The 23,096-nt window shown below is 41.2% G+C and overlaps 1 protein-coding gene across 1 annotated transcript in view; it reads left to right on the top strand.

Moving 5' to 3' along the window:
• Positions 1 to 23,096, top strand: part of LOC309551659 (uncharacterized protein) — a 107,847-nt gene that overhangs the window by 16,081 nt on the left and 68,670 nt on the right. Inside the window, exons 4-5 of the mRNA XM_082252338.1 lie at positions 12,418 to 14,094; positions 20,510 to 20,643. Coding sequence (XP_082108464.1) covers positions 12,418 to 14,094; positions 20,510 to 20,643 — 1,811 coding nt within the window. The remainder of the gene's footprint in view (positions 1 to 12,417; positions 14,095 to 20,509; positions 20,644 to 23,096) is intronic.

Genomic DNA, 23,096 nt, shown 5'->3' with positions numbered 1-23,096 from the left:
TAAAGTCCACTTTTTAGAGATATAGCAGTAAATCCAATGGTGTCCTAGTAGTGAAACCATGCCTTCACTGCAACACCCTATGTGCCTTGGTTCTCACCTCCGTTCCTGCGACCTACCGATTAAGCATAGGTCTAACAGCGCAGTTTGCCCTTAGGGCCACCTTTCCCAGAGTCACGAATGGTAAGTCAGCCCCTCAGAAGAGCATCACCCACTGGACAACTTCCCTCAAGTCAATCAGTCGGTTTGACATGGAAAAAAAAGGGGTGGACTCCAATAGTGCTTATATCTCTTTAAATATTTTATTAAGAAAAAAGAACTGGTACTCACATTTGAGAGGTGCTATAGTGCACCAAGCATGTAACAACCTTTAGGAAGCATGTGTGATGGCAACTGTTCAAGAGTGGGGAATCTGCATAAGCTGCTCCTTTGCTTCCTGGTCTCAGCAGAGCGCACAGAGCACCGTCCGGGCCACTCCCCTACGCGTGGTGACACAGGGTCACGTGTCTTCCTCAGGGGATATTTTTTTTTTACATTTTTCAATGAATATAGAAATGGACTCAATGGTGTGTTTATATCTACCTGGTGTAGATCCTATTTGTTAGGTATGGTTTGACCTGTAGTTCCTCAATAAATAGCTGTGCACTTAAAGAGTTGCATATATAGAAAGATGATACACTAGTAGATGCTCTTAAAAAAAATCTTTACCTTTATTAAAAAAACACAGTACATAACCGTATATAAGATCAGTTGATGAGTTTCAGCCCATAAGGCCTTACGCATTATGACTATGAATTGTGGTGTTCACTACCGCTATGGACTGCTATGTGTCCTGTGTGCATTTGTATCCTTCCACTAGTCAGCAGCATCTAATAATTTAATTCATTGCTACACCCTAACAACTCCCACAAGAGAATTCCAATTTGGGATTATTCTATTTCATTGCTGGTCGCTCTGCCTAGTTGTATCATGAATCTTATGCTTTTGTCATTGAAATGCTATGATACTATTGTAGTGCTGTCCCACCCCAGGAACAAAATATGTGATATACTTGTAGCCAGGTGCTTGGCTAAGAATTGGGAGGAGGAGAAACACTGGCTGCAGCTGCTCTCTGTAGCTGCTGCTTTGCAGTGCTGAATTGGGTAACAGCTACAGCAGCAAGAGGAAGGTGTGGCTGAGAAGGAAGAGTTCAGTAGACTGATTCAGAACTGTAGTCCAGAGGAGAGAGACTTTACTGTTTAAGAGAGATTGCCAGAAGGAGGGGAAAGAACTGTATTTTCTTAGGCTGTACAGGAAACAGCTCTCTTCTTGCTGTGAGAAAGACTGGAGAGTGCACTTTGCTGTGCAGTGTACACCATCACAGCTGCATATTAGCAGTCTGAGCAAGATACAGAGTGCTGAGTCCAGGTATGACAACAGCCAGAGTCACCTGGTTGCAGTGCAGAGAGTGGACTAATTGCTGCATGTGACTGGATGGTGAGCTGAATATTGCTGGGACTGGTGAGCTGCTGCTGTGGAGATTTACTATTTGTTGCTAGAGAGACTGAGCCTTTTAGGAACTGCCCATACAGCCATCTAGTAGCATTATTGCTGCCTGTAGGTTCGACTGGGACTATTCTCATGTGCACCAACAGTACAATTGGGCCACAGTGTTAGCTGGCTGAAGATTTAGAACTATATACTGTCCTTTTACAGCTGCCACACAGAGACCTCTGCTTATTGCCTATGCTAAGAGGTACCTTTCAGGGGACTTTTTACCATGTCCTAGCCATCCTCCTAGAGTTCACGTTAGACGAGTTATAGCATTATTTTTAACATTGCAGTTAACCTCCCTGCCAGTATGATTCTTTCCGATTTTAGGTGCTGAAAGCGGTACTATTATTTTGCATATAATTCTTAAGAATGAGCAGCCAAAACCAACTATTTACATATGATTTTTTTTTTACTGTGCGTTCTTCTTTATAACATCTCGGGTATGATAAAGTTTGAAACACAAAATCATAAATTATAATATAATAAATGACTATAAATAAGTTAAAGTATGTATGTATATATATATATATATATATATATATATATATATATATACATACAGTATCTCACATAAGTGAGTACACCCTTCACATTTTTGTAAATATTTTGTTCTATCTTTTCATGTGACAACACTGAAGCAATGACACTTTCCTACAATGTAAAGTAGTGAGTGTACAGCTTGTATAACAGTGTAAATTTTCTGTCCCCTCAAAATAACTCAACACCCAGCCATTAATGTCTAAACCGCACCTCATGGCAAAGAACTCTCTGAGGATCTGAAAAAAAGAATTGTTGCTCAAGATAAAGGTGACCTAGGCTATAAGAAGATTGCCAAGACCCTGAAACTCAACTGCAGCACGGTGGAAAAGACCATACAGCGGTTTAACAGGACAGGTTCCACTCAGAACAGGCCTCGCCATGGTCGACCACAAAAGTTTAGTGCACGTGCTCAGCGTCATATCCAGAGTTTGCCTTTGGGAAATAGACATTTGAGTGCTGCCAGCATTGCTGCAGAGGTTGATGGGGTTGGGGGGTCAGCCTGTCAATGCTTAGACCATATGCAGCACACTGCATCAAATTGGTCTGCATGGCTGTCGTCCCAGAAGGAAGCCACTTCTAAAGATGCAAAAGAAAGCCCGCAAACTATTTGTTGAAGACAAGCAGACTAAGGACATGGATTACTGGAACCATGTCCTGTGGTCTGATGAGACCAAGGTTAACTTATTTGTTCAGATGGAGTCAAGCGTATGTGGCGGCAACCAGGTGAGGAGTACAAAGACAAGTGTGTCTTGCCTACAGTCAAGCATGGTGGTGGGAGTGTCATGGTCTGGAGCTGCATGAGTGCTGCTGGCACTGGGGAGCTACAGTTCATTGAGGAAACCAAGAATGCAACATGTACTGTGACATACCGAAGCAGAGCATGATGCCCTCGGTAGAAATTTGGTCATTTGGACAGTTCTTTCATTTTTCGGCCAGTTAATGATCACAAATCGGTAATCAGTTGTGGTGTTTTTGAGCCGAAAAAACGAAGGACAGGTTTGGAAATTTTCTGCCGAATGAACGATAAATTGAAAGGTTAATGTGTTTCTCGTCCAAATTGTTTGCACTAGGTGAGATATATGTGAAAAAAACAAACAAAAAAATGATTTATTTATGGCCATTGAACGATTTATCGGTCATTACATGATGGCACGAGTACAAACCAAGCCATGAAGTTCAAGGAATTGTCTGTAGACCTCCGAGACAGGATTGTATCAAGGCACAGATCTGGGAAAGGGTACAGAAAAAGATCTGCAACATTGAAGGTCCCAATGAGCACAGTGGCCTCCATCATCGGTAATTGGAAGTTTGGAACCACCAGGATTCTTCCTAGAGCGGGCTGCCCGGCCACACTGAGCGATCAGGAGAGAAGGGCCTTAGTCAGGGAGGTGACCAAGAACCTGATGATCATTCTGACAGAGCTCCAGCATTTCTCTGAGAACCTTCAAGAAGAACAACCATCTCTGCAGCACTCCACCAATCTGGCCTGTATGAAAGAGTGTCCAAACAAAAGTGACTCCACAGTAAAAGGCACATGACAGCCTGCCTGGAGTTTTGCCAAAAGGCACCTGAAGGACTCTCAGACCATGAGAAACAAAATTCTCTGTTCTGATGAAACAAAGATTGAACTCTTTGGACTGAATGGCAAGTGTCATGTCTGGAGGAAACCAGGCACCACTCATCACCTGGCCAATACTATCCTTACAGTGAAGCAGGGTGGTGGCAGTATCATGCTGTGGGGATGGTTTTCCGTAGCAGGAACTGGGAGACTAATCAGGATCAAGGGAAAGATGAATGCGGCAAAGTGCAGAGATATCCTTGATGAAATCCTGCTCCAGAGAGCTCTGGGCCTCAGACTGGGGCGAAGATTCATCTTTCAACAGGATAACGACCCTAAGCACACAGCCAAGATAACAAAGGCGTGCCTATGGCACAACTCTGTGAATGTCCTTGAGTGGCCCAGCCAGAGTTTAGACTTGAACCTAATTGAATATCTCCGGAGAGATCTGAAAATGGCTATGCACCAACGCTTCCCATCCAACCTGATGGAGCTTGAGAGGACCTGCAAAGAAGAATGGGAGAAACTGCTCAAAAATAGGTGTGCCAAGCTTGTAGCATCATACTCAAAAAGACTTGAGGCTATAATTGGTGCCAAAGGTGCTTCAACAAAGTATTGAGCAAATGAAGTGAATACTTATGTTATGATTTTTTTCATTTTTTTTTTTTTTTAATAAATTTGCAGAGATTTCAAACAAACTTCTTTCACGTTGTCATTATGGGGTATTGTTTGAAAATTTTTGAGGAAAATAATGAATTTAATCCATTTTGGAATAAGGCTGTGACATAACAATATGTGGAAAAAGTGTAGAGCTGTGAATACTTTCCGGATGCACTGTAGGCTTGCTATACTGCAAAACATGTTCACTTACCTGGTTGCAGGTCCTGCACATTTAAGATACTCACCCACCCAGCTGATCCAGCATTGTCCTGCTGAGATCTGCTTCTTCTTTGCACCCCTCTTGGTGCCGCGCTGCGCCCTTGGTCTTCTTCTGTGACATCATTGGTAAGTTGCCAGCTCTTCCCAGCAGAGCGACCCACTTACATCCAGGGCACAGCAAACAGTCTCCTGTTGGCCCAATGTGGATCAGAGAGCCACAGCAACCAGAAAATACTTAGCAGAAAAAGGTAAAAAGGAAACAAAGAAATGTAACCTTAAAGGGGTTGCAGGAAGGGATGCTCAATCTGATAATTTAAAATGAAGGTACTTTATTGTTAATAGTAACAAATTACATTTAGTGCACTTCCCACTACGTGGGGTAGCGACACTACTGAGACACCAGACACAGAAAGACTCACAAAAACGACAGCATAAAACCAACACAGAGACAGACACACACGCACCACCTGCTACACCACACTACTGGGAAATCACAAACTCAGCCAGTGGCAGTATATGGCCCATTCAGACCCTATTCACTGCCACAATGGCTGAATGCATGCCGGCATGCCAGGAATAATGACTGGTATATATGTGATTGAGGTGAGGCCGGCAAGACAGTGTATAGATATGCAAGTCCATGTATACTAGAATGGTATTGCAAATATGGATGATCACATGACTCTCTGCAGTTTATCTAGTTTGAATCAGAGAGAAATCTTCTGATTTGAAGACAGCAATACTATCTGGTTATTGAAATTCCAGAGCTAGTTGCTCACAAGGTTTAAAGTATTATTCCAGTAGGTATAGATATGCATGTATAGATATAAGCCAACGGCTTTACCGATGACGCGCCACCTGGCCTTGCCCCTCCTCCTTTTCCAATGAAGGACTATGCCTCCTGGGATATGAGAAGGCGATGCGGCCAAAGTGCACATCATTTGGCTAGACGAATGACGTGCACAGACCTGTTTTTACAAAAAAAAAAGGACAAAAAAAAAGCCCAATTTCTGCAGTGGAGAATGGGTGGATGGAAGGCAACATGCCCTGGAGCCTGAAGTTCAACTTTAAGGCTGTGTTACTAGAGCCCCACTGTCAGGAGTTGCTTTCCCCCCCGCATATACGTTTTTAGTAGCCAGAGTTTTGGCTTTAAGAATTGGGGATGCTTTAGTACTGAAAACACGTTTTAGTTTAGGGAAGACTTATGACCTAAGGTTTTCTCCCAAAACTCACCACCACCAAACTCCAATCTCTAAAAACTAAAGCAAAAAGCAATAGAAGGATTACAAAAGTTTGCTTGTTTCTACTCTCTATGAATGCCTGAAAAATATAAGGAGTATAGTATTTACCAAAAACTGAAACTTCATATCTGGATTGAGTAGCCAACTGTGAATCTTTTTCATATACATTTTTATTTTCTATTTTTTTTTTTGGACTTCCTCAATTCTAGTTTACAAGACTTTCATCCTAAAGAGGTTATTTTGCCTACATTCTAATTATTTCTTATCGTCTTATTGGTTCTATTTTAATTACCCCCCTATTTGATTTAAGGAACTTGAGCAAGGATGAAAATGACCATTTTATCAGAAACTTAAAAGAATGAGGATACAACGGAAGGCAACCAGTCAGAACTCTTGTAGAAATTTTCCATGAAATGTAAAATGGAATGTGATTGGTTGCCACAGGCAACATTTGCAATCTGGAGTTCTTTTCTTTTAAAAGATGTTTCTGCCAGTTTGGCTTCAGCACTGACAGAGTACAATCAAAGCCATATACAGGTTAGCATGTATACCAAAAGAGCACTTCACTCATTTTGTTTGGCTATAGAGGCAAGTCAAATAGGCCGAATTAGACTTTCATTACAAAATACGGGAACTACTATTAATAATCTCCTTATAAAAATGTGAATTGCCTATATTCTGTGTAAAAATTAAGAAGATGCTCTTGGATTACTTTGAAAAGGAGCTGCAAATTTAATAAGCTTCTAAAACGTTTCTAAAGTTCTCTGCCGTTCTTCTTATCCCAGGAATGGTCTGCCAGGAGGACATGTGTGAACCATAATATCTCCTACACTTCAAGGTTCTTTATTTGGTCATACTTCAATACTACTTCCACCTTACCCCAATAAATTAAAAATGGGACGTTCTTCTACCAGTTTCCCCAGCCCACACCCACTCTTTTCTTTCTTCATATTAAAAATTCTTACCACAATTTTACTGATTCTATTATCCACTCTCAAAATACTTCATTGTTTTGTTATCTACACTATTGCCATAATTGTGGACATGTTATACCTTTATTTCTCAACCTTGTTTCAGTCAAGGCACCGTTTAAAGCGGAGTTCCACCCTGGGAAAGTTTTTTTTAATAAAAATACCCCCGGGACAGTCAGGGCTAGTGCATAGCCTCTGATCTGTCCCGGGTTGCACTTACCTTTTACAAGAAATACTTACCTTGAAAATGTATTGTCCAGCGCTGCCATCTCAGGTGTGGGCAGCTTGAAGCCAGCGCAATCCTCTTCTGCGTCCTCTTCCGTCCTCTTCGGTCCCACGATGCACTGCACCGGCCCCGCTGTCACTTCCGGTGCCACAGCGTCATCCCTGCACAGCTTCTGGGCATGCCCAGAAGCTGTTTAGCAAGGTATGACAGCGCCTGCACCGGAACTGACATCGGGGCCGGTGCAGGCACATTGATTCCTGGGAGCGATGACGTTCAGCTCCCAGGAATCATTGCAAGCCAGGAAGTGACCAATCGCCGTGGCCGCCGAGGGGAGGAAGAGGAAGTAAGGTGAGTATATTTTCTTCTAAACAAGGTAAGTAAAAAAAAAAAAATTAAATTGCGATTATCCATTTGTTTTTCAGGTGACCCGGAGCAAGAAGATGGAGGTAAGTATAATTTTAGGGTGGAACTCCGCTTTAAAATTATAGACAATCTCAAGGTTTTAGACAATTCAGCAACATTCACACGTAAAACACCCAACGCTGGAGGTAGTTTATTCTTCCAAAGCAAATACACTTTTGCAAAGTGGCACTGACTAGTATTCCAATGTTTCTCTTCTCCCTCAATTTCTCTCCATCAGTCAGCTAATGTCACCCCAGTGCTGAAGGAGAGGGGCACAGGAGGGTCAAACAATGATACTGTGGAGGCAACAGACATCCTCCCTATTAACTGATGACATCGCTGGTTTTTGGGATGCCAGTGTCTAGAAAGTGCTAATGGTCCATAATGAAAACCCACGGCTTGTGTAACTTAAAGGCAGGCTTGATCAACTTGCTGGCTTGTATACAATTTTTGATTAATTTTTAGGCATTTTGTCAAGGCACCCCTGAAGAAACCTCAAGGCGCCCCAGAGTGCCTGGACACACTGGTTAAAAAAGACTGTGTTATACCATATGTCTCAAATACACCCCTCACATTTTTGAGAATATTTTATTATATATGACACTTTGCTACAATGTAAAGTAGTGAGTGTACAGCTTGTATAACTGTAAATTTGTTGTCCCCTCAAAATAACTCAACACACAGCCATTAATGTCGCAACCTCTGGCAACAAAAGTGAGTACACCCCTAAATCAAAATGTCCACATTGGGCCCACAGTACACATTGGCATTTATGGTTCCTTTAATGAACTGTAGCTCCCCAGTGCCAGCAGCACTCATGCAACCCAAGACCATGACACTCCCACCACCATGCTTGACTGTAGACAATACACACTTGTCTTTGTACTCCTCACCTGGTTGCCGCCACATACGCTTGACACCATCTGAACCAAATACATTTTTTTCTTGGTTTCATCAGACCACAGCACATGGTTTCAGGAATCAATTTCTTTAGTCTGCTTGTCTTAAGCAAACTGTTTGCGGGCTTTCTTGTGCATCATCTTTAGAAGAGGCTTCCTTTTGGGAAATCAGCCATGCAGACCACTTTGATGCAGTATGTGGCGTATTGTCTGAGCACTGACAGGCTGACCCCCCACCCCTTCAACCTCTGCAGCAATGCTGGCAGCACTCATATGGCTATTTCCATAAGACAACCTCGGGATATGACGCTCAGCACGTGCACTCAATTCCTTTGGTCGACCACAGCGAGACCTGTTCTGAGTGGAACTTGTCCTGTTAAACCGCAGTATGGTCTTGGCCACCGTGCTGCAGCTCAGTTTCAGGGTCTTGGCAATCTTCTTACAGCCTAGGCCATCTTTATGTAGAGCAACAATTCTTTTTTTTTCAGATTCTCAGAGTTCTTTGCCATGAGGTGCCATGTTGAACTTCCAGTGACCAGTATGAGAGAGTGAGAGCGATAACATCAAATTTAACACACCTGCTCCCCATTCACACCTGAGACCTTGTAACACTAATGAGTCACATGACACTGGGGAGGGAAAATGGCTAATTGGGCCCAATTTGGACGTTTTCACTTAGGTGTGTACTCACTTTTGTTGCCAACGGTTTAGATATTAATGACTGTGTGTTAAGTTATTTTGAGGGGACAGCAAATGTACACTGTTATACAAGCTGTACACTCACTACTTTACATTGTAGCAAAGTGTCATTTCTTCAGTGTTGTCACATGAAATGATATAATAAATATTTACAAAATACGAAATCCAAAACATTAGAGTTGTCACTAGAACCGGAGGTGGAAAGTAGAAAACCTTCCAAAAAAACTTTTCTAGTGACAACTGTTGAAAGCTGGCCATGAATGGATTGAAATTTGTCTGGTTCAGCAGGGATCAGACAAATTTCAATCCACGTGTGGCCTTCTCCGCTCAACAGCAGTTAAATGTTAGACTGACTTCTGTTAAATGGGAGCTTTTCTTGATCAGCGTCTGCAGCCTTGATCCACCTATGACCAGCTTCAGAGGGGAATTCCCCTCACTTTGTAGACATTTTCTTTCACTTCCAGATTTGTGTCTGAGACAGAAAGTAAACGGAAATCTCCCCAGTGGGACACAGACAGCAAAAAATAAACTGATCAGGGTTTTACCCTTCTCTACTATCCAACATGAAATAAAAGTTTTGACTATGCAAATACTTTAATTTATTTGAGTATATAGCCTCCTATGGAGTTTCTAACTGAATCCCTATGAATCTCTGCATCTTCTTGTAGTGTTGTCAAGGTGGAAGTAAAGTAAGATGGGTGTCTATTGTCGGAGATTCTTTTCAATATTTTATATTTATGAAATAAGAATAAGAGCCGGTTCACAGTACTCCGACTTGGGACGCGACTTGTGTGCCCTCAAGTCACCCCAAGTCTCTTGTCATTACAAATTCAATGTAAATGAATGAGAGCCATCTTAATATGCACTACTGAAGTCGCTCCGACTTCAGAAAAGGTTCCTGTACTACTTCAAGGCGACCTCTATCCGACTTGTGCCCATAGACTTCAATGGGAGTTGCCTCCAAGTCGGATCCTTATCTATGGTCAAGCGACTGTGATCAGACTTTCCAGGAAGAAGAAAAAGATTACCCAGGCATTCCCCACAGACAGAGTCGCCTCTCTTACAACTCTCTACAAGTCTCTTACAAGTCTCTGCTAAAAAGTCGCTCCTTCATGGGGCGACTTTCTGGTCGTGGTAGTGTGAACCGGCTCTAACCAATATGTTTTACATAAGTCACAATTTTAATCTCAATGCACAGCACCAAAGAGTTACCCTGCTAGGTCCTAAGGATATGAGAACTTTTGGTGAGGGGACTTTCCACAATCAATTAAATGCAAAAGAAAGCCTATACACAATGGATGTGGGCTCTACCTGTCACCACACTCATTAAATTGTCAATTATGACTTTTACATGAAACATACCACTTATGCCTGTCTAAATATATAGTTTACCTCCCAGTTGTTGAAATATAATAAAAATCTTTATTCTATATACTGTAGAATAAAAATGATTCCACAGACAACATATAAACTTATATAGTTAAAAACAGCTTGCTGCCCCAACTCCTCCCATCCAACCTATAATATCAAGATATAGATGCATGCATAAAATCTTTGAAAGACATATAATAAAAATTCTTGAGGTGGCCATCAGAGAGAATATAAAAAAAAATGATGGAAAAAGTATAATGAAGAAAAAAAACTTTGCAGAGGACAACTAAAGTTGGTGATGAAAGCCCACTGTAGCTGTATCAAACTGGCTCTGCTTCAAAGATGAAAATTATGAAAACTTTGTCAAATCATGGTGCTGAAGATTCTATTCAATTGGATATATTTCCCATCCAGCCAAAGCAAAAGGGTTTAAACTCCAGTAAAAAGAGTTTAAGTCACTAGTAAAAAACGTGCAGTATAAAGAGTCCTCGTAAAGGAAAGTTCAATACTTATTAAATTGTATGCAATCCATTTCATCCAGTATATCCTTTGTTTAATAGGTGGAGGAGGGCAGCAGGATAGCCTTGTCTGTCCTCTACACCATGGTTTGGTAAAACCATTGGTTTTCTGTCAACTATATTGAAAGGATGTACATTCTGCTCCAAAATTTGAATTATATCCACTCATCTATGGAATCTTCAGCACCATTCTTTGACAAAGTGTTCATAATCTTCATCTTTGAAGCAGAGCCAGTTAGATACAGCTACAGTGGACAGCTACAGTACAGTGGGCTTTCACCACCAACTTTATTTGTCCTCTAGAAAGTTTTTCTTCTTCGTTATACTTTTTTCATCTTTACCACGTGATCAGCTGTCAGCCCATGACAGCTGATCAGGTGATTTAAACAGAAGCCAGTAATCTGCTTTTTTTCCCTCACGCTGACATAGGTACTGCTAAGCAGTGCCCACCAGTGCCACCTACCAGGGCCCTCCAGTGCCACCTATCAGTGCCCACCAGTGCCACCTATCAGCGCCCGCCAGTGCTGCAAATCAGTGCCTATCAGTGCCTCATAATCTGTGCTACCTTTCAGTGCTGCTTATCAGTGTCAACTACCAGTGCCTATCAGGGCCCATCAGTGCCGCCTATCAGTGACCATCAGTGCCACCTATTAGTGAAGCCTCATCGGTGCCTCCTGATCAGTGCCCACCAGTGCCACCTCATTAGTGCCCATTAGTGCCACCTATCAGTGCCCATAAGTACCACCTATCAGTGCCCATCTGTGCTGCCTTATCAGTGCCTATCAGTGCAGCCTCATCAGTGCACATCAATGAAGGGAAAAAAAAATGACCTGTTTGCACAATTTATGTAAAACTATGACATTTTTATTTTTTTATCCAAATTTTCACTATTTTTCTTCTTTAGCAAAAAATAAAAACCCAGGGGTGATTAAATAGCACAAAAAAGAAAGCTCTATTTGTGTGAAAAAAAATGATATAAATTTCATATGAGTACAGTGTAGCATGACCGTGCGTGCAATTGTCATTCAAAGAGTGACAGCGCTGAAAGCTGAAAATTGGCCTGGGCAGGAAGGGGGTTTGGGTGCCCAGTAAGCAAGTGGTTAATCTATATGGAATAAAGATTTTGATTATATTTCAACAATTGGGAGTGGAGTTATATATTTAGAGAGGTATAAGTGGTATTTTTCCTGCAGTAGTCATAACTGACAATTTAGTGAGTGTGGTGACAGGTAGATCCACATTCATTGTGTATTGGCTTTCTTTTGCACAGTTTTAACCTACATCTAAGCTTTACAATTCTAAATCATTTACCTCTATTGTGTTTCTTGCAAACATCATCATTTATTTTCAGTAATGCTGTATATTGTATACAAATACAATATTCAATATATCCTATATATACATATATATATATATATATATATATATATATATATATATATATATAAATCTGCACTACAACTATAACAGCAGGGAGTCATCTGAAACTATATAAACGCCCTTCATGATGTTATCATACATTGTTTGTATTTGTGAATATTATGGAATCATTTCCTGACGCTTATTTTGGTAACAAATTATAGACTTTGATGAATGCCAGACACAAAATGGAGGATGCCACCCTTCAGCTATCTGCACAAACACACCTGGAAGTTACAACTGCACATGTCTGAATGGATTCTCAGGAAACGGCATTGACTGCTGGGACATTGATGAATGCCAAGACAGTAGGAACAACTGCAGTGATTATTCGGGGTGTACCAACACTGCAGGTTCTTATCAGTGTGCTTGTCTTATCGGTTTCCAAGGCAATGGAATCAACTGCACCGATGTGAACGAATGCGATGGTCATATTTGCGGTAACAACTCCCAATGTGACAACACCATTGGCTCTTATTTATGCTTTTGCCACTTTGGATATACATTTGCTCATGGCACCTGTAGTGACGTAGATGAGTGCATTAATCAGACTATATGCCATGATGATGCCAGCTGCATCAACACAGATGGGTCTTTTCAATGTATTTGTAAGAGTGGATATTCTGGGAATGGCAGCCATTGTGAAGACATTGATGAGTGCAACTTAGAACCTTTAGTGTGTCCAGAGAATTCCACCTGCTTCAATAGCCTCGGATCTTATATATGCCAGTGCTGGGATGGTTATAATAATAATGGAACAACATGCATAGACATTGATGAATGCTTGGATCCCATCAATTGTCATCATTACAGCTCATGTTTTAATAGCCCTGGCTCATATTCTTGTATCTGTGGTATTGGTTATACAGGGAACAGTTCCTATTGTGAAGACATAGATGAATGCATGCAGTACCACCAACCAAGCATCTGCTATAATAACTCTCACTGTGTCAACACAGTTGGCTCATATTTATGTCAATGTGACTCTGGTTTTCATGATACCGAAGGTGTCTGCATAGATATTGATGAATGTGGCTTAGGCATATCAACCTGTGATGTGCACTACAAATGTATCAACACCCTTGGGTCTTACAGTTGTGAGTGTGATGTAGGATTCACCAACAGCAGTGAAAGTTGCATTGACATTGATGAATGTCTGTATAATTACACAGAGTGCCATGAAAAGGCTACTTGTTACAATGCACTTGGGTCTTATGTCTGTATATGTCTAGATGGCTTTAGGGGAGACGGTAAGATATGTCAAGACGTTGATGAATGTCTCGACGTTTCCGCTTGTCCTGATCACATGGTCTGTGCTAACTCACCAGGCTCCTACCATTGTTCTTGTGACAAAGGATATAAAACCCAAGGCAACACCTGTGTAGATATCAATGAATGTCTAAACAAAACTCTCTTTTGTGACACCACTGCCATCTGTGTAAATCTACCTGGATCTTATTATTGTACATGTCCTCCGGGGTATAATCAGAAAGAGAACTCATGCATTGACGTAGATGAATGTTCAATGGCTGGAAGCTATTGTGCCAAGCAAGCTGTATGTGTGAACACACCGGGATCATACTTCTGTAGCTGTGTTGAAGGATTTTTGTCAAGTGGAGATATCTGTACAGACATTAACGAGTGTATGGTAGGAAATGAAGGTTGTCATTCTCATGCCATCTGCAGAAATACAATAGGAAGTTTCTCCTGCGAATGCAAGCCTGGATTTCATGGTGATGGACATCAATGTGACGATATAGACGAATGTGCCACTGCTAACATCTGCCAGGAAAAGTCAGATTGTGTCAATCTACTGGGGTCCTACGAATGCAGAAGAAATCGTAGCCAAAGTTCTCTCCTTAATTCAGGCTCTGGTGTGTGCTTTTATTCTTATATACATAAGTCACTTTTGATCACAAACCAGATTTCTAGGTACTTAATCATCGCCTAAAAGAATATATTGGTCAGTATACATCTATATCTGATTTAAACATGCATAGACCAGAAATGACATGCAGTGAGAGAGTCATCTATTATTGGCAAATGCAGACCGTGCTGGGACCTGCACATTATTTCTTTCCAATTTACTAAGGTGACAATGGGGTTTATTTACTAAAGCTAGAGAGTGCAAAATCAGCCACACTTCTGTATAGAAACCAATCAGCTTCCAGGTTTTATTTTATTTTATTTGATTTTGCTGTCTTACGTCCAGGCCACTTTTTGCGATTTGGCGCTGTGCGACTTTAACTGACAATTGCGCGGTCGTGCGACGCCGTACCCAAGCAAAATCTTACTTCCAGGCCACTTTTTGCGATTCGGCACTGTGCGACTTTAACTGACAATTGCGCGGTCATGCGATGCTGTACCCAAACTAAATTTACGTCCTTTTTTTCCCCACAAACAGAGCTTTCTTTTGGTGGTATTTGATCACCTGTGCGATTTTTACTTTTTGCGCTATAAACAAAAAAAGAGCGTTTATTTTGAAAAAATAACAATATTTTTAAAAATTTTTATATGAAATTCCCCCCAAAAAAATGTAAAAATCTAATTTTTTTAAAATTTTTGGCCAATTTGTTTTCTGCTACCTATGTTTGGTAAAAAAAAAAATCACAATAAGCGTATTTTGATTGGTTTGCGCAAAAGTTATTGCGTTTACTAACTAAGGGAAAGATTTCTGTCATTTTTGGTGTTTTTTTTTTAACGAGTAATGGCGGTGATCTGCGATTTTTTTTTGCGGGACTGCGACATTGCGGCGGACAGATCGGACCCTTGACTGACATTTTTGACACTTTTGGGGTTACCAGTGACATTACTACAGAAATCAGTGCACTGTTACTGTAAAAATGACACTGGCAGGGAAGGGGTTAATTTTATTGGAGAGGGAGGGGTTAATGTATGCCTGGTGCTTACTGACGTGTGTGGGGGGAGGTGACTGAGTGAGTCAGGGACAGATCGCATGTTCAGCTATGCTGAACACTGCAATCTGTCACTCCCTGTCACTATGGAGATCCACCCGCTCTGTTTACACAGGCGGGCGGATCTCCAAACTAGATTCCTCGACGATCGGGGAAGAGCAGCGGCGATCGCCGCCGCTCCTCCCCTGGCCCGACTCCCGCTGTGAATGAATACAGCTGGAGCGGGCCTCCGGCGGCGCGCGAGCGCCGCCTACAGGGGGAGGAGTCCAGCGACGTAGTACTACGTCGCTGGACGATAACGAACCACTTTGCCGCAGTAGAGCTCGAGTGAGCGGTCGGCAAGTGGTTAATCATCGCCTAAAAGAATATATCGGTCAGTATACATCTATATCTGATTTAAACATGCATAGACCAGAAATAACATGCAGTGAGAGAGTCATCTATTATTGGCAAATGCAGACCGTGCTGGGACCTGCACATTATTTCTTTCAAATTTACTAAGGTGACAATGGGGTTTATTTACTAAGGCTAGAGAGTGCAAAATCAGCCACACTTCTGTATAGAAACCAACCAGCTTCCAGGTTTTAATTGCCAAAGCTTAATTTAAAAAACTGAGGTTAGAAGCTGATTGGTTTCTATGCAGGAATGTGACTAATTGTGCACTCTCTAGCTTTATTAAATAAACCCCATTGTATGTAGTGTATGGTAGCACTCCTGTTCCTAAAACACGGTGTAAAAACATTGCCTATACATACTGCCATAAATATACATTATTACCTTCACCTCCCTGGCGGTATGATTATGTCAGGAATTACATACCAAAAGCGGTACAATTCTTTTCATGGAAATTTGGCGTTATGTATTATAGGCCTACAATTCTTAGTAATTACTGACTTAAACCTGACCAAAACAAGAGTCTAGTAGACATCCCAGATGTGATAAATTTGAAACACAAACACATAAATTATAATCGAATCAATAATATTATTTTATTATTTAATATATAATATATATAATAAAATTATATTATTGATTAGATTATAATTCATGCATTATATATTATATATAGATATATGTGTGTGTGCATATATATATATATACATATATATATATGCATACATATATATATATATATATATATGCATATATATATATATACATATATATATATATACATGCGCATATATATATATATATATATACATGCATATATATATATATATATATATATATAATATAAAATGTGTTTTGTGTTTTGTGCAACGTTTTTTTTTTTTTTTTTTTAATTTCCCTCCCTAGTTCCGCTCCCATGCAGCATTGCTGCTGCAGGGAACGGAACTAGGAAGTGATCAGAGCGACGGAGACCGACGGAGGAGCGGCCGGACTCTCGGCTGGCGGTCACAGCAATGAGAGATCATCGCTGGATCGCCAGGATAAGGTAAGAGAACACCGCTGCGCTCTCTGCAATCCACCCCGAGCGTGACTCGGGGTTACCGCTCCTGATATGAAAAACCAACCCCGAGTCACGCTCGGGATTACCGCTAAGGAGGTTAAAGTATAACTGAAGGCAAAACCTTTGTTTTAAGTTTTGAATAGAGTAGAGAGAGATTAGAACACCTGCTAGTTTTTATTGCTGTCTGTGCCCCTGTTAGGGAGATTCACCTTCTCTATTTGCCCTGTTTACCATTATCTTTGAAAGTGAAATTAAAAGAAAATTCCAGATTTTGGGCTGTCCCCAGAAAAGTAAGAGAAGAGAAATCTTCCACTGGGGGTCCTCAAGGGATTCCCCTAATTTGCAGAGATTTCCTCTCACTTCCTGTTTGGCTATGGGACAGGAAGTGAAGGGAAATCTCTGCAATGGCACACAGATGGCAGAAAACAAATCTAACAGGAGTTATAACCCTCCCTTACTTTATCCAAAATGGAAACAAAAGTTTGTGCCTATAGTTCCACTTTAAGGTTTCTCTTCAGGGATGTAGTTGCTCTTTTTCTCTAGGAATGTTGCTTTGTTAATTTTAGGTGTTGACATTTATAAAAACATGAGGGCTATGTAGTAGTATCACGAGCAGTGCAAATATCAAGCCTTGACATCTGATAAGAAAGATACTCAATTTTAATAAGGAATTTTATACTTTATAAAAGTTACTGTTCACTGTTCCAACTGGTTTGATCACCTTACTATAAAGTGTACCCTTAGTAAAAAAAAAGTATTCAAAGTCACCCTGAAACTGTACAGCAGCTGCTGCTTTAATGCTGGGGCCCCCCAAACATTGGACATAAGATCTCATCTCCAATGGTGTCTTTCTGAACCTTTCTGAACCTGGCGGTAACAATGTCTATACCTTGTGTCATGGCTGATGACTCATGCCCAAGCCTTTCCTAGCCCACCAGACAGAGTCAGGAAAGCCAGCATGGGCCTGGGACCAGACAAGCCTCCTCCGCCTGTCCTCTGCAACCCATCTGTGAAGCCACTCAGCTGGGAACCAATACATTGGAAATTTGAAAAATGAGAAGTGCTGCTGAGCAAATTGTGGTCCTCACAAAATTTCAGAGGTAGTTTTAGGGGCATGATTATCTATCCTAAACTTTATCACACTCTCACCATAGCAAGAGTCTGCAGTACCCGTTCACCAGCAGGTCTTTACAAACTCATAAAATAGCACTCCACTTCAAACCAAACTAGACTTTAAATCCCATTAAGCAGGTCTTTAGTCTTTACATTCCACCAAGCAGGTCTTTAGTCTTTACATTTCAACAAGCAGGTCTTCAGATTACACCCAGCAAGTTTTCACAACCCTTCTATTAGTATCTCACTCCAGTTTTCCATAGAGTGCTTGTCTCTTTAACTCAGTACTACCACTGGTGGGGTTGTATATGAACAGGAAGGAAGGTTTTCATCTTACAAAAATAGGAGTTTTTGTTGTAACAGAGTGACCTCACCTAACCATACCCAACACAGATTCTCCAAGCAAGGTGGCTGACCCATGGTGCTTTTAAATTGTGTTGTACAGTAATGTTTACACTTACACATATCTAAGGGCTCTTTCACACGGGCGGTCCGATCAGATCCGCCTGTCAGTTTTTTAGGCGGATCTGATCGGATCCTCCATGCAGCTCTATGGGGCAGCGGGTGTCAGCGGAGGTCACCTCCGCTGACACCCGCTGCCATCCGCATCCGATCCTGTGCTGTAATCTGGACGGATGGAAACCCTATTTTTCCATCCGTTCAGTAATCGGAGCGGAGCGGATCTGATGAGAGCGGACAAGCGGTCCGCTCTCCTCCGATCCCCCATAGAGGGCAGCGGGTGCTGAGACACCTCCCTCTCCGCTCTGCAAGCGGAGACGGAGCTGTCATCCGCCCAGCTCAGCGGGGATCACGGATCGATCCCCGCTGAGCAACACGGATCCGCCTGCAGAGGCGGACCGTGTGAAAGAAGCCTTAGGCTCTTTAAATTATGCAGGTAAGCAAATATAATATTTTCAAAACAATTTTTCCCTCCCTTTTTAACTTCTTCTAGAGATTCATTTAATACAATATGTTTCTTTATACAGTATATACATCTTAATATACATATACTATACAGTCAGGTCCATAAATATTGGGACATCAACACAATTCTAAACTTTTTGGCTCTATACACCACCACAATGGATTTGAAATGAAACAAACGAGATGCGCTTTAACTGCAGACTTCCAGCTTTAATTTGAGGGTATTTACATCCAAATCAGGTGAACGGTGTAGGAATTACAACAGTTTGTATATGTGCCTCCCACTTTTTAAGGGACCAAAAGTAATGGGACAGATTAACAATCATAAATCAAACTTTCACTTTTTAATACTTGGTTGCTAATCCTTTTCAGTCAATTACAGCCTGAAGTCTGGAACGCATAGACATCACCAGACGCTGGGTTTCATCCCTGGTGATGCTCTGCCAGGCCTCTACTGCAACTCTCTTCAGTTCCTGCTTGTTCTTGGGGCATTTTCCCTTCAGTTTTGTCTTCAGCAAGTGAAATGCATGCTCAATCTGATTCAGGTCAGGTGATTGACTTGGTCATTGCATAACATTCCACTTCTTTCCCTTAAAAAACTCTTTGGTTGCTTTCGCAGTATGCTTCGGGTCATTGTCCATCTGCACTGTTAAGCGCCGTCCAATGAGTTCTGAAGCATTTGGCTGAATATGAGAAGATAATATTGCCTAAAACACTTCAGAATTCATCCCGCTGCTTTTGTCAGCAGTCACATTATCAATAAATACAAGAGAACCAGTTCCATTGGCAGCCATATACGCCCACACCATGACACTACCACCACCATGCTTCACTGATGAGGTGGTATGCTTTGGATCATGAGCAGTTACTTTCCTTCTCCATACTCTTCTCTTCCCATCACTCTATTACAAGTTGATCTTGGTCTCATCTGTCCATAGGATGTTGTTCCAGAACTGTGAAGGCTTTTTTAGATGTTGTTTGGCAAACTCTAATCTGGCCTTCCTGTTTTTGAGGCTCACCAATGGTTTACATCTTGTGTTGAACCCTCTGTATTCACTCTGGTGAAGTCTTCTCTTGATTGTTGACTTTGACACACATACACCTACCTCCTGGAGAGTGTTCTTGATCTGGCCAACTGTTGTGAATGGTGTTTTCTTCACCAGGGAAAGAATTCTTTGGTCATCCACCACAGTTGTTTTCCGTGGTCTTCCGGGTCTTTTAGTGTTGCTGAGCTCACCGATGCGTTCTTTCTTTTTAAGGATGTTCCAAACAGTTGATTTGGTCACACCTAATGTTTTTGCTATCTCTCTGATGGGTTTGTTTTGTTTTTTCAGCCTAATGATGGCTTGCTTCACTGATAGTGACAGCTCTTTGGATCTCATATTGAGAGTTGACAGCAACAGATTCCAAATGCAAAAAGCACACTTGAAATGAACTCTGAACCTTTTATCTGCTCCTTGTAAATGGGATAATGAGAGAATAACACACACCTGGCCATGGAACAGCTGAGCAGCCAATTGTCAAATTACTTTTGGTCCCTTAAAAAGTGGGAGGCACATATACAAACTGTTGTAATTCCTACACCTTTCACCTGATTTGGATGTAAATACCCTCAAATGAAAGCTGAAATTATGCAGTTAAAGCACATCTTGTTTGTTTCATTTCAAATCCATTGTGGTAGTGTATAGAGCCAAAAAGATTAGAATTGTTTCGATGTCCCAATATTTATGGACCTGACTGTATATACAGTATATATATATATATATATATATATATATATATATATATATATATATATATATATATATATTTATTTTTATTTTTTTTCAATATCTGAACATTTTTTCACAGAGAGTTTGCTGTACCCATATGGCAACAATGTCGGTGACAAAAAGGTTAATGCTACTGGAAGAGATGTCAATTCACAGTTTATTATACCACCGATGGGATTCCCTTTCCTTGGACAGACATATCATAACATTTATGTAAGTTTTGTCCACTTAACAACTGCTAATAACAATTCATGAAAATCTAACAGGAAATGTGTATGTATGATGTCTTTGTGGTGAGTGCAAAATATGGATTTTGAGTTGCTGACTTTATATATTAAATATTTGTTTATGAAATATGATAATTTACGGTTCCAATTGAATCAACATAAATAGGCACTGCTACGCTATACTGTATACTATTTTCTTAACCTGAAAACCAGAGACAAACTTGTAAGACATCAGAAATTGTCTCCATGATTCACACAGCAAAACGCCAAATAATATTTTCACAATATTTCATTAGACATTTGGCATACAATAAAAGCCATTGGACAAAGTTAAAATTATAAAAAAAAATTGTACATAGGTCAAGAACAGTGTTCACATACCAGAAAGAGATATCTACAGCTTTTAAACAAGTATATTTTTGTCTATCTTGTTGCATTAAATTAAGTTTTTCCACGTTGCTTCTGAATTTTTAGCAATATAAAAGCACATTGAATAGATCAGCATCCTCTAATTTTAAGAAGGAGCCAGTTGAGGTGGTACAGAGATTGTAAACTGGGGGCTTCCCCTGTGAACATCCATTTACAGGCCTCCAGGGCCAGTCTGGAACACATAGCAGTAGTGCTACTTTCAGGGCTGTTGTTGGAAATCACAGGGCCCAATACAACCTTTCTGGCAGGGCCCCCCCCCCCCCCCCGGGAAATATTAAATTATATTTTCGCTAAAATGCCACAGCCCGATGCCATGTAAAACATGTGATTGCAATGTGTTAGTGCGGGGTTAGAGCAAGGCGGTGGAGAGGCAATTTGCTCTCTGAAGAGCGATCCAAATGCTGACTGCTTCTCACAGAGAAGAGCACAATTGAACAAGCCCTTAATTTTTTTTTTTTAAATAATTTTTTAGAATTGTAATTTTTTATCCATTTTTTTTTTAAATTGTATTCTTTATTTATTTATTTTTTATGTGCCCTGTTAAGGGGGCGTTAGTAAAATATTAGGGGTCTAAAAAGACCCCTGATGTCTCACTTTTGAGACAGATAAAGGGACTAAGGACAGAGAATCATCAGTACCTTTCTCTGCATCCTCAGCTGCAGATGTATGAATAGGAAGTGCTCTGAGGCTTCCTGTTCATTCACAAACCGAAGCATAGTTTACTATGTTTCAGTGATAAATGGACACAGAAGCGATCAGTACCGATATGACATATTTACCAGCCCCCAACTCTCCATCCTGACCCCAATCCTCTTGTGTGCCCTCAGCAGATGTGGGCAGGAGAAAGTGTAGGAAAGCCGGCAGTCCTGCTGGGGAGGTGGGGACACAGGGGGGACTGGACAGAAGGTGGAAGGGGATGAAAATACAAGAACCGATCCTCCTGCAGCACAGCCGGAGGGAGAGAGTCAACAGTGCTTTAGGGGGATCCACAAGAGTCACAAGGCAGTACAGCAGGTGCCTTGGTCCCCCTTTTGAACTGATGGTGCCTGTGCCCAATACAGAAGGGCCAGCTGTACTGCCTTATCAGCTGCTCTAAATACTTTAATTGGCACTGTAACAGAGTAGTTGGCCCTTTTAGGTTAGTAAATACCCATCTGAACCATTCAGCTACCTGCCCCTTGTGTGTTACTCCCAGTCTTACCTAAAAGGAAGCAAGGGAAGGAGTGCTGATTTCAAGAACCCTCCAGTACATTGGAAAGAGCTCAGTATTCTTCTCTGCTGGGACTTTGCAGGAAAGGATAATGTTGCAACAGGTCAGTTCAAGATGACCTCCCCTGATGGGATGTAGGGCTATGAGCAATCCTCATTATGTTGAATTCCAGGACGTTGTCAGACCAGTGGTGTGGGCACAGGTCTCCCTCTTGCCAACTTCTCTCCAATGCCTCAAAGACATATTCAACATGTTACCTAAGCTTGTGCCATCATAATTTGGTACGACTCTTATCCTAATACCATTCTATAGTAAAGTTGGGACCGCTATTATTGAGGAACCCAGTGTGGATTCTTTTTATTCTACACCAATGAGGGACACCTCTCAAACATTCTGTTTGGGGACAGAGCAGGATGTGATTTTCAGGTAAAAGCAGACATAAGTATAGTGGCCCTCTGTTTCGGTCAGGCCAGACTGGACCCCTCCCAGGACATTCAAGGGGTGAAGTAAGTGTCTTTCCACTCTGTTATATCCAGGGGAGGGCCTATGCTTTGTAACTGTAGAGCACCACAAAGAAGACTGAAAAAGTGCAGAAGGAGTGAATTATGCCTACGTGCATCCCTGTTATACAACAGTACTACTTTTACTATTATTGGTACCATTAGAACTGCTAATACTGCAGCTACTGTAAGTATATCTAAATACTGTATATGTATCTAAATAGTTTCTGCTTGAGAAAGTTCTGTTGTATTTCACAGTCATTTAACGGAAGACAATTCGGTTCCTTCTGATCTTACAGT

The sequence above is a fragment of the Pelophylax lessonae genome (assembly GCF_965119305.1).
Source record: "Pelophylax lessonae genome assembly, chromosome: 3".
Lineage (NCBI taxonomy): Eukaryota > Metazoa > Chordata > Amphibia > Anura > Ranidae > Pelophylax > Pelophylax lessonae.
This window is presented reverse-complemented; position numbering and strand designations above follow the sequence as displayed.